Here is a 13,302-nt window from a genome sequence, read left to right as displayed (position 1 = left end):
AACAGTTGGCGTATCTTCATTGTGATCAACAGTGCGTGTAGTGATAGGTGAGATGAGTCAAATAACGCTTGAACAGCACAGAAACACAGGAGCAGAGAAGAGAGAGAGCCAAGGCTGGCATCAGCATCGATGTGAATCTTCACCTCATTTCTCCCAATTTTCTTCACATTGCATGTGGACATCACTTATAACTATTTTTATAGAGTCTTCAAGACTCCAAGGCGATATATTCAAGCTGTGTGACCTGTTGGACTGCAGATATCAGGTTAAGCGGACCGCGAGAAGCAGTGAACGAAGCTGGAAACAGTTTGAGCACTGCACCACTACAAATGTGGACAAAGAATGACATTCTGTGTAATAATAATAGACATCTGTTCGGGTTCAAGCAGATACCCAACCTGCTGAAGCACTTGCCTCGTTGTTTCTTTCTAATGTGCTTATGGACACATGGTTGACAGCTTCTCCAGATCCTTTCTGGAAGATGTTTCAGTATCAGTCAGTATTTAATTACTCATATTTAAAACTTCTATATATTGAAATATTATTACATTTGGTGAAAACACATACAGCTACAGATTCAATTTGTCTGAGAGCGAGAGGATTAAAATGCTGCTGGTCAGTGACTGAATTAATCCCTGTTTTAGAAGCAGCTGGTTGTTCTGCCTGCTGACTGAGGGAGAAGAGGACAGGGGTATTCCAAGAAGGAATACCCCAACGTTAAGCGCTAAGTGACCTAGGCATGCCTGGGAAATGGAGGCGGCCATTTGTTCAATCCTATTAGACATGTAGCGTGAAAAGGTAAAGGTGGGAAGCAGTGATGGAGGGTGGGTAATGGAAGTAACTGGTCTAAAAGACAGAATTCGAATCGATGTAATGAAATTCATGTAATGACCCGCAGCTTGCACCTGTGTTTCTGGTGTACATGCAAGGTGAAGAACTACAAGAACAGTGGAGCTGGTTCCCCTCTTCTGTGTGAGGCTGTTGAGTCCATCAGGGCAAGCTCACAGCGGCGTGCATGAAGTCAGAGTTGTGACAGCAGGACATCTTGCAACACATTAAATGTTCCAGATGGGGAAAGCTGACCAAATGTATACTTTAACAGCCATTCAGGGCTTCCTGCCACATGTTAAAGGTCATCACAGATTACCCCGAGGCAGTGCTTTAAGTTTAGTGTTTTAAAATCAACAACAAGGAGTCTGATCTTGTTTAATAATGTCAATTTCATTGAATACACAATTTTCCACACAGGCAGTAAAATATTTTCATGAATCCAAGAGCAAGAAATAAACTTGTGAAAATGCATGTCAGTCTAGTCACAGGGCGACATGCCCATTTTCAGCTGGGACAGACTCCAGCCCTCCCCACGACACTAAAAGCAAGTTCTTATAGAAAACTGATGGATGTACAGTTACTTCAATGTAACAGAAACTGCAGTTAAACTTGAGATGACAATATTGCAATGTTGTCGGTCTCTGCACAGCTGTCACATCATGTGTTGTGGACTTCTGAGAAACATTCGACAAAATTATACACCAAATGGCATATTCTATGTTAGCTCCAGAGGCCATTCACGCAGAGCTCACAGTAAAAATAAGTCAGCCTCGGTCTAAATAAATAAACCGATGGCCTTTGGAGCCAATTGGGGCATGGCCCTATAACAGGCAGAAGAGTCAGTGGATCCACTCAAGGAAAAAGGCCCCTCAACCTCCTTTGAAGTTCCTCTCTGTGGGCGGTAATGTGGCATGGCACCCTGCCAGCGCCCACAAACGCATGGATCGAGTAACGCCTGACCGCTGTCCCTGCTGTGGCATTCATACCACATGCAACACTAAAGAGGAACATCTACGTCACCCAGAGTACACTGATATACAGACTCTTACAAGTATGATGACAGATCTGCAAAACACTGCCTGAAACTTCTATTTTTTTTTTTGATTGTTTTGAAGGTTTAAGCATGACAGCCAAATTTATTGCAATGACTTAATACAGATGTGTTTCCTTTCTATTTTATAGTAATCGGTTCGCTGGCTTGGATTGCGTTCGACCTGTGAGTGACGCCGTCTCCGTCGGCGCAGAGTTCACGCAAGCCCTAGGAATATACAGTACATGTGTGTATTTATGGTCCTTGCATGTAATTTATAGGCGAGAGGATTTATCTGAGTGCCCTGTGCATGACAACACACTGAGAACTGGTGGCAACTGTTTAAACATAGAGACACATATCATGCAGACCGCTACTCATGATGGATTTTCCTTCCTCTTGAAATAGATAAAACATTCAAAAGTAATTGCTGTTAGTGTGGGCATGGATACTGGACACTGATTCAGCTCTAGATGATTTCTGTGAGTAATGACAGATTGCATAAAATAATGACCATCACTTTAGGTCATGGAATTTATTTTTTAAGATAATCAACAGTATATTAGCATTAAATATTAGCATTAAAAACTGAAATAACCAATGACGTGAAGAGAAGAGGTAAATGAACAAATGAATAAATGAACAACGCCACACAGAGCAGCAACGTATTCCTGAATATTCCCAGTTCTATTACCTGTCTCTCAAGGACTCTGAGCCTCCAGAGAAGTACCGGTAACATCTCTCATAGTCTAGGACGGAGGTTTCGTACGATGAGCAGTGAGTTGACAAAGTTTTGCAAACTGTCTATGTAGTTATCCTAATAAACAAGACAAACTCACAAAATGCCAAAAAATAAAACAGCCTTGCACCTATTTAATTATTAAGACTTATTTATTTACTCCCAAACACATCTGTGCACCTCCTGAAGTCAAGTTTCAAGCTCTCCTTTGATGCGCTGAGACAACCTTAATTGCCTTGTTAACTCATTCATATCTATTCTCTGTCACGATATACAGCGAAGAAGAGAGGATCTACGCCTACGAGTTTTTCTCACGTACTGTTAAATATCAAAGGAAGAAGAACAAGCAGTGAAAAACAACACATGAAGGATGACGACAAAGGCAGCTGCAGCGGCAGTGTCGCTTCTGCTCGTCATTTAGAAAACAACCTGCAGAATTATGTGTGGAGGCACAGATCATCAGGGATTAATAATACATTTGCAAAAGCCTGTGTCAAAACACTGCTGTTGAACTTTCTATTATACTCTCAATTGAAGTACAACCTAATATTTTGTATGCGTGTTTATGTCCGTGTGACAACTCCTGCTTTGCAGTATTCCAGGCAAGCCATCTCTTTGCCTGATAACCAAACTTCTCATCCATAAAAGACTTACATTTTCAGACTCATTAGCTTTCCACGGAAACAGATAAGTCCTACCATGAAGTCAGCGTTTTATTCACTGCCCCCCAACTGTACAACACGACTCGCTGGGGGATGTTCAGTTGTTGTGCAGTACTACTAGAGATGAGAGGAGGTGTGTGTGTGTGTGTGTTAAATCCACCTGCATGAGGACATTTACTGTTTCATTAAGAAGAGAGGCTAAGGGGAGCCATGCTGGACCTGGACAGCAATAAAACAGCAATAAAACTGCAGCTGATTCCTGCGCCGCCTGCAGTGATGATTTCAGAGCATTCCGAGTCAACCTTCACATTTGAAGAACAAAAAGTAAAATGAGACCGAATGAGGACCTGAGGGAGTTTGCTTGCATTGTCATTTGATATGGCCGCAGCCTTGGAATGAGGTCAAAGGGCAACCTCTGGACGTGCGTCTCGGCCTGGGAACGAAACGGGGTGCTATGACGTCGCCACACCTCCAAAGTGACACGTGCAGCTTTCGCATCTGTTTGCACTTTTGTGTCTTCATTCCAAATGCATCTCTTTCTCCATATTGAAAGTGGGCTTGATGGTGATGGCGGTGTGTGTGTATGTGTCTGTGTTTGTTTTCAAGTCACCATAAAGCTCTGAATCTAGATGGTAAAAACGCTTGTTTAGCAAAACACAGTTCAGCTGCACTGCTAAGTGAAAATTCTAATTGGCGGTTGGAGCGAAAACCAAGTGGAGGTCATACTACCCCTCAAGATAGCCTTGTGGCTGTTAAACTAAACATTAACTTTTGGTTAAATAATAACACAGTTTTTCTTAGTTTCCAATGTCTGCAGATGATAAACAGTGAAATTTATTTTTCCTTCTTTTAATTCACAGTCTGATTAAAAAAGCTAACAAAAATGTAGAATACCACACATCAGAGGTTCTGCTCTATGCAGGACCTTTACAGGTTGAACCAAATTCACATTCAGTGTAAAAAAGAAACTGGGTGTCTAGGCAACCAAACACAAAGGCACTGCAGCCACAATGCTGTGATATTGAAAATGACAGTGACAAATCCATTATTTATACCACTGTAAAAAGTGGTCAAACAATTCAAAAGTACTAAATGACTTCAGCTATAACCAACGTGCCAATCAATGACCACAATATAAGAAAGCACTCATGTCCTGTAGGTATTGAAAAATATATGATACAGTAATAAATCATAACAGAACAGCTTCCTATAGCAGATTAGACATGTTTCTTATCTTCTAATCTGCTTCACAAAAGATAATAATAAAATAAAAAAAAGATTCAGACAGCCTCTGTTCATGGGACTAAGATAGGGAGAGCCAGATAAAGGAGAGAGAAAGCCGAGTAGTCCTAGAATATAATGACAAGTTTTTATCACACTGACAAAATCTGATAAGACCACGAGAAGAGACCGGAGAGGAACACGGAACACAGAAGTCTAACAGAGTTTGTGGCGCTACAGGGATTTAGTTTACCTCAGCAGTACTTCAAACAGCGGAGCAGCTTTGAGCAAGTATCTTTTAGGCGATATAAAATGGCACCTTCATTCTAATGTCACATGCATTAAAAATGCATTAAAATGTGCAATGCACTCCAGTAACCACACTGTGATATAGACAATAGCTTCAAGCAGAGGAAAACACTACAAAAAACTTACCTTTCAGCTTCAATCACCTGCCTCAGGGGAGAACAAGTCAACTTTTTAAAAAAAATCCAGAACTTGTTTAAAAGTAGTTTATCAAAGAAAATGAAAAACTTTCACAGGTTCCAGCCAGAGAGAATGTGCAACCCTTCTCTCTTTGATAAAAAGTGGCTCTTTGTGTTTATTAATTCAGATAAAGTGAGTTAAACATCAACAAGTGAACCTTGGACTTGGACTGAAATGAAAAATGCTTTTTAAGTGATTTATTAGCTTCATCATAGCTCATAGAGCTCATAGCTCTCTGATCTGGCATTTCCAGACACAGCTGAAACAGAAAACAATAGAAATCAAAAGGCTATTTTTGGCTAATTAATATGAAAGTATGATATAGTAAAGTAAAAGCATAGATAAATCAAAATAGATTATGTCCAGTCAAGAAGCAAGGGCAAAATGACCTTCAGTGTGACTTGCCTTGCAGGAGACAGCGCTCCTGTTAATAAATGCTCACATCTGTTGGTCTTATCACTCCTGCTGCCTCACTGCTGATGTCACTAAAAATAATAAAACATATTTAGCACACAGTCAGAGCCTGTGAGAGGCCAGGATTTCTTTGTGAAAGTTAAATTAAGGCACGTGTTTATCAGACCGTATTACAATTTGTGGTGTTGCCATTAAAAGCACAGCAAAAGCCAAACGAGTGGGAAAAGCTTCATGTGAATGTTAGTTGTGCTGCTGAGATACTTGATCTTTCCTCCACCCAGTTCGCGTACTGTACGGCTCATATCCAGCTCCTATTTCCTCCTTCAATGTTAAAAACCCAGATGGCCTCTCTGTTGAAATGCATGCATGGTAGGCACTGCAGGTTTTCTTCTCATTATCGAACTGAATCCAAAGGTTTCAAAGCTCTCTGAACGTTTTCCTAATGCGGTACAATAACTAAATACTGTACGCGTAATTGTTGAACGTGTTGCCTGCTCCACTGTTCGTCTGTCGTGATACTGAGCTTCGACAAAACACTTCCATTCCATTCAAATATAGTTTTTACTGCTAGGAGAAACAGTCTGATCAAGAAATTACTTTCGTAGAGAAGATGTACTTAGTTTAATTATCACTTAGGGAGACGCATACTGAGAAATAACTCTTTTTGTTTCTCGCCCATCGGTTTAAGAGACAAAAGTGCTTAATTAGCCAATGAATAATTGCTGAGTTTACAGGCACCTCAAGATTTAATCTCAACTGTAACAGTCACCCTGCAAATTAATGGAGCGCTGTATTGCTCAATGGGAGAAAGTGATTCCGCTCTCAGCAGCAAAGTCTGATTTTTAGGTGCTAGCGCTAATTACACCAATCATTAACTTTGATTATAATTCGACTAAACTCACAGACATTGGTTGAACACTCACTCATGTCTCCCTGTTCAATTTGTCTTTCAGTCCATCTTCTGCTCCCTTTCTTCATTTCTCTCGGACACACGAAGATCAAATTGAGCACAATTCAAACAATTCCATCTCCCTTGGGTCAGCAGTGCTTCTCACTCACTGCCAACGTCAGAGATGAAAACCACGAAGCATCTTTCTTTGGCGAAGCAGCAGTTTCTCTCTCCCTTCATCTTTGCGTGCACACCAACATATAAATATAATTTATTACAATTCTGCCAGAAGGCAGGCTTCAGAGGAGTGCAGTTTCTGCTGCTTTGGGCTTTCCCTAGTGCCGTTGGTGGGCTTCTGGAGTCTTTTAACTTAAACATTCAAGCCACACAACTCCAGAAACCACTATAATTATAGGATCTGGTCGGCCCTGGGAATAGATTTGGCAACCAAAACCTTGATCTGGTATATAACTGGAAGGAGACTGGATGCCTTGGTTGAAAGGGCCACATGGAGTTCATTTGGAGTTTTCTATATAGGGATCGTGGGAGTGTTCCAGTTTCCTTTCTGACCACATTAACTTTAAGTCATGTTAAACCAGAGGAAGAATCACATGCAGCTGAATTAAACAAGAATTCCTCTTCAAATATCACATTGTCTGGTAATCTACTTCTGTAAAGTCACGCACTTTGGCTCTTGGTCTTACCAAATCGCTGTATAAGCATTATTAAATGTTGAACAGTTTAGTTTTATATTTATAAAGAAATTAAGTTCCAGGGTTTACATGCAAAAGCCTTATTTCCAGTATCACAGTTAGACATCACTCCCTCTGTTTTCCTGCGGCTACTTGTAGCACATCAGCAACGGTAAAAGAAGCCCAATCTGGCCTTTACTTTGGCCTGCAGGTTGCTGGTATGAAACCTGAAAGAAAGTGAGTTGTGCAGCCAGAGACCAAGATATTTCTAGGAGCTGACAAACTCCAGCTCTGAGCCGTCAGCACATGACACTGTTTTACTGATTAACAAACATGAATTTACTTTTCTTTGACTTAAGACGTAGATGAAGGTCATGAAAGCGATTGAGTACATTTGCAAAAGTAAAAACTTCATTGTTGAAGTCTACAAATTAGAATTCTTCCTTTGTTGTGTTTTACTGCAGAACATCGCTCGGCAAACTCTGACTGATGAAGATACATAACTGTTAATGTTATTGTTAGAAGTGTATGCCACACAAGTTGGTTAACGAAACTGTGAAGCAATAACCTTTATTAAAAAAAATAAAGAAAATCTTACAGTATTCACACAAAGCGTCCCATGCTTCCTGTTTCTGCTGATTCCGTTAAACATAAAACCATTTGAGAATGGCAGCTATGTTTGAATGAATGAATTAATTAACGTCAGACAAATACATTGTTTGTCCGGCGGCTTAACAAAACTTCAGTAATGGCGAGTCTGGAACCAGAGCTAATTAATTTCTGATTTATCTCTGCGGTATTGGCCTTACTTGTTGAAACACAGGGATTACATGGCCGTTACTCTTAATCAAAATCAACCAGGACAGTTCAGAAATAATTAAATCCTAGATTTAGCTATTGCTAAAGATATGGGATGTGGGCAGCACGGTGGCGCAGCGGATAGCATTGTTGCCTCAGAGCACAAGGTCCTCGGTCCGACCCCGTATCTTCGTGGATTTTCTCCGGCTTCTCCAGCTTCCTCCAAAAACATGCAACTTAGGTGAATTGGTGATTCTAAATTGGCCGTGGGTGTGATTGTAGGAGCAAACACGTGGTTGTCTGTCTCCCACCCGATGCAAACTGGAATAGGCTCCGGTGGAAACCTAGAACCCGGATTTCAGATAAGCGGCTGAAGGAGAGGAGATTTCTGGTCATCACGTCTTCAAGATGATGATTTTTTTTTTTCCAAATAGAAGTTACAAAAATCACATCTTCAAAGAAGGCTTGAAGCCCGTCTGTAATGAGACCCATTTTCCGTTCATGATAATGCACATTAGAGTTTGAGGAACAACATTTTCAATCATCGGGAGACTTTTTTTTTCCTCTTTTCGAGAGAAAACAACACTTACATGCTGTTTGTAAAAAAGATTATAATAATAAAATCTTTATACAAAGGGCTTCTGTTTACCAACACAATGCCATTTGTCCAAGCCTTCTGACAGTTCGCTTGACCTCAAACTGCTATTTCAATTTAAATCTGAGCACACGAGGCCAAAAATATAATTTAGACTTGCATTTTATTTTAATAATTTAAAATTGTATTTATTTGACTCAAAATGCAGCAGTAAATACAAGTCTGAAGACATGATGTAAAATCCTTATCCAGAAAATTGACATGTCGCTATTGTCTGGAAGCCTAATGGCAGAAGTCTATTCTGAACAGCCATGCAACAGCAGAACTCAAAGATGTCTCAGGGTGCAAGAGACCATAAATCCTAACCTCCTCCCTCCATAATGCCGATAAGCTTCTTGAATTGCTTTACTCTGGAGAACCCTTATGCCTAACAAGGCTGAGGTCACCGACTGGAAAGGAGAGAAGCTGTGAATGTGCTACATCATACACCAAATACAATACATAGCTTATATAACATATCTGTCAATCCCCATGAAGAAAGCGTTTCTCTAATATTCAGGTCTCTCCCACATGAAGTAGCTCCAGAAATAATCCCTTGCCCTGAATACAACTCCCATGATGCATTTCTGTCGGCGCTGCATGACGGAAAGTGGGACAGTGGTGCTAAAAGTGTCCTTATGATCCATGTTGAGAATAAAACAAATTCACATGGAAACTATCATTCAGAGTGTTTTTCTGGCTCGATTTAACAATCTAAAACTAAAGATGGACCAGTCTACAATTTCGGGGAAAGAATATAATTATTAAAATCTAAATTTTCTTGTCCAAGCCACTGCTATGTAGAGGCTGGGGGAGTAATGACACTTTATGTGAGTTGGGATTCAGAGAATGAGGGGCTATTCTTCCGCGAGTATTTTTAAAGATATTTCTGAGTGCTCTATGAGTCATTGTTTTCATTTTTTGACCAGACTACTTTACATGTTGAGGATATTATATGCAAGTTCTTTCTAGGTTCTCTTTCCAAAATGAATCTAACGATAAATGTGAGAGCTCGTCTTAAAACAACATTACCACTAATCTCTGGATTCTGGTGAACCTTACGTTACGAGCTCACGACGGCCTCGGAACTAACTGCTAACGGCAAACACTGACTGGAAATAGTCGTCAAAATAGTATTTCCTTACTTCAATCAACCCATTTTTCTAATCCTTCTTCACACAGGTGAAGAAGAGTTGAGTTTACAGCTTCACTTTCCATTAGGATTAGCAGAAGCGAAGCACAACTAATGTATAATGCCATGCAAACAGGGTTTGCTACCAAGCGTGATATTTCATTTTGTTCATTAAGACCAGGACTGTTTATATCGTAACAGCAACATATGCTTCATTTAAAGGTTCCCTGTAGGATATTGGGAAATGGAATACAATATTGATGCAGTGTAATACATCATCTGAAACTACGAATCATTTTGTTTTAATTACCTCAGAAAGAGGATTTTTACATCGACAGAGTGAGTGGGTCCTTTTCCAAGAGGCCCGCTGCGTTCTACTTACACATGTTGAGCTGCGCTTCATGGCATATATAATTGTTGTTCTGCCATATAATTTGTTTTTCGTTTATGTGCCGCTGCTTCTTGACATAATTCCGGCGCTTGATGAGAAGGCATCTAGCATGGACGGAAGCGTGAGCGGCAGCTGTGTGGGAGCGGAGGAGGGATGCCGACCGCTCCACGGGAATCGCTGCCAGATGGTTGTGTCATTGAAGAAATTGAACAGGGAAATGAGAGCGCGGTAGGTTTTCCAGGCAAACACACACCCACAGAATACCGTCCAAGGATGGTTGTGTTTCTTTAGCGAGTGGAATTCCACAGGTGGCTGAATATACAGTAATTTAGGTAATTCATCAGCTACTAATCTGGCCAGCTCAGACTCACTTATCAGAAGGGAAGCTGCAAATGTTCAGTTTAATAGTTCCTTCTGGAGGCTCGGCAGTTCTGTTTGAGTTGAGAAAATGCTCCTCACGAGGAACACAATCAGATGAGCAGAAAGTACACAGCGCATTTACTTTTTAGCTGTTTTGACTCAGTTCCCTCAAGTGCTGAAATTGCAAATTGGCATTTTGCAGTGATGCATCAAAACGGACAGCAGCAAAGCTGAACAATGTGACTTCGGCTGGAGTTCAGTGATAATCAGTAACTTAAGGAGTTTTCGTGAAGTTGTTATTTGTCCTTTCAACTTAATGCCATGCGATGGAGCACCATGGCAACCAAGTGCAAGAGTAATGCGACTGTAGAGTAGAGAGGACTTTGTGGTTAGATGTTTTTTGTGGGTTTTAAGTCCTGAGTAAAAAGCAGGCAGACACACACACACACACACACACACACATTCATTATATTGAAAGAAAAATGTGTGCAATCATCTGATAACATCTGTACTTTAGAGCGCTTCCAGTGGCACAGTGTCCTCTGGATGTCTCCCGCATCCCAGCGACAGGAAATCAGTCATTGGCCAGCGAATCATCATCCCAAACTGATTACAATGACACGTCCTCCCTATTCTTCATGGTGAACTATGGACTAGAATCACATAAAAATGTCTGGATAAACCATCTTCTCTCTTAGTGATCAATCGTGAACGCATCTTGTCTTTCAATGAATAACGCTGGAAAACGGCCTCTTAGAAAATGTAAACTGCATGCATAGGACAGCAGTATTAGGAGACAAGGAGAGGATAGCTACCAAAATAGTATCACTTGCAAAATAAAACAGACAAACATTTTAACATGCATTTCATTATTATATTAATATAACCTTTATTAATATTCCTATCTGCTGAATTTTCATTACAACCTATAAACAAAGTAAAACCAGCTATAGAGGCCTGGTGCTGATGAAAGCATGATGAAATAAACACATTTTCATGGGACAGACGGAAAGATGGATCACTTCAAATGAAGTACAGTTCATACAGGATGAACACCCCCCCAAAGACAAATACCATTTTCGATCTCAAGCGGATCGAAACACCTACAAAAATCTTCTTCTTCTTTGGGATGATTTTATAGCACCTGGCAGGTATGTCTACCCCCCCCCCCCCCCAACAAGTGCTCAGCACCTTTAGGAACTCCTTCAAGACTGTCTGAAAAAAACATTTCAGGCGTCGATCTCATGAAGCTCAACGAGAGAATGCCACGAGTGTGCAAGGCAGTAATCAATTCTAAAATGCAAAACATGTTTTGACTTTTTTTTTGTTAGTCCATGTGTTCATTCACATAGATTTGATGCCGCCAGTAAGAATATATCATGTAAATAGTCATGAAATGAAAGAATATCATTGAATGAGAAGGCGTGTGTGTGTGTGTAGACGATAAAAGCCGTGTAGAGGCTGCGAGCACCACTTTGGACTGAGTGCATCATGGAACTCAATCTGGAAAAGTGGGAAAGCTTCCACCTTCAGATTTATTTGCTTTGCCGTGGTGAATGGAGGAAAATGATGGTACAGCTGCGACTGTCGTGTTGTACGTTACAAATCCATGTTAGTGGATCACGTTTCAACAAACGCAAAAACCAAGAATCAAAGAATAAAGATGCTTTTTGTCTGACCAACTGGAAGAAGTTCAATATTTGTAATCATCTCTTTTTTGAACAGGACCTTTATCCTGTCATTGCATTGTAAACAAGATTTCAGGCTTACATGCAGTGAAAAGAAACAAAGTCAAAGAAACCGTAACCTGAAAGAGCATACATGAGTTTTTCATTGATCGAAAATGAGCAGATAAACTTGACCTTTAAAATATTTTTCATTCAGAGCTGAGATGCTGCCATGGTGACCCGATGGCAGCGATTTTAGCATTCACCTCTGCTGCAAGTCTGGATATTCCAGATAAACAGTGACAAAGTGCAGGATTACAAGGCCCAAAAGCAATATCTTAAATTATCACTACAGATTTAGGCAGTATTAACGCCACTATAGTTTAAGCTGGAAAAACTCTCTGAACAATAAAACGGCCAACCCAATCTCACAATAAAGCATCTGTGGTGTGAGCTCTGTACAGAACATTACCAAATCAAACCAGGAATGGTTCACAAGAAAGGAATATGACATAAAAAAACAGTGATAAAGAAAAACAGCCAGTTGGGATGAGGAGCAAAGCTGTCAAAAAAACAGCTGGTTCAGCAATGAAGCTGTTTTTAAGCCAAGAACAAATATTTATCACAGCACAATTTTAATAAAATCATATTTAATGTATGTAGTGTAGCTCTTATTTAAGGTAAGCCTCGACTACACTCCAGAGACAAAACCCTGATCCAAGAACCTCTTAGTTTTCATGGGTTCAGTTCGTCCCAGTCGTTTTATAAGATCCTATATTGGGATCTATTGGGCTGCAGAAAGGAGTTAAAATTCAGTATCCGGAGAAGATTTGCTTTTTTCCTTGAGTAGACCAAGAAAGAAGAGGTAAAACCTGCCATTACACAGCCCAGCTGAATGGCATTTGTTTTTGGTAGAGCGGACAGGAGAGATATCAGGCAGGAAAAACAACAACAACAACAACAACAACAACAAGTTCCTTTTGCTTAAGTAAAAATAAAACTTACCACTCCGGTGTCCAGCTGCTCTGTAGCCCGAGAAGGAGCCGCTCCAGTCAGAGGTAAAAAGCACAAAATCAGCAGCAGCAGCAGCATCTCCGGAGAATTATTCCTCATCCACTTGTGCACAAGCACAGAAGTCCTGTTGCCCTATGACAGGCTGATCCTGCAGGGCGCACACGCCGAGCCGGACGGCAGCATCCGCTGGAAGAACGCACGACAAAACACAAAATAAGTCTCCCTCACTGTTGAGCGCAAACACATAAAACACATTCAAACCATTAAAGCGGTTTATGTCGCTCAAAACTGCACTTCTGGCATCCAAGTGGGCATTTATAGATTAAATAATCTGCGTGTTCG

General features: G+C 40.6%; 1 protein-coding gene across 1 annotated transcript in view; it reads right to left on the bottom strand.

Annotated features, from left to right (window-relative positions):
* LOC137908428 (matrix metalloproteinase-17-like) overlaps nt 1-13,077 on the bottom strand; it is a 45,953-nt gene extending 32,876 nt beyond the window's left edge. Inside the window, exon 1 of the mRNA XM_068752833.1 lies at nt 12,952-13,077. Coding sequence (XP_068608934.1) covers nt 12,952-13,059 — 108 coding nt within the window. The 5' untranslated portion in view covers nt 13,060-13,077. The remainder of the gene's footprint in view (nt 1-12,951) is intronic.
* Nucleotides 13,078-13,302: the final 225 nt, after the last annotated feature.

The sequence above is a fragment of the Brachionichthys hirsutus genome, chromosome 19, assembly GCF_040956055.1.
Source record: "Brachionichthys hirsutus isolate HB-005 chromosome 19, CSIRO-AGI_Bhir_v1, whole genome shotgun sequence".
In the NCBI taxonomy this organism is placed as follows: domain Eukaryota; kingdom Metazoa; phylum Chordata; class Actinopteri; order Lophiiformes; family Brachionichthyidae; genus Brachionichthys; species Brachionichthys hirsutus.
This window is presented reverse-complemented; position numbering and strand designations above follow the sequence as displayed.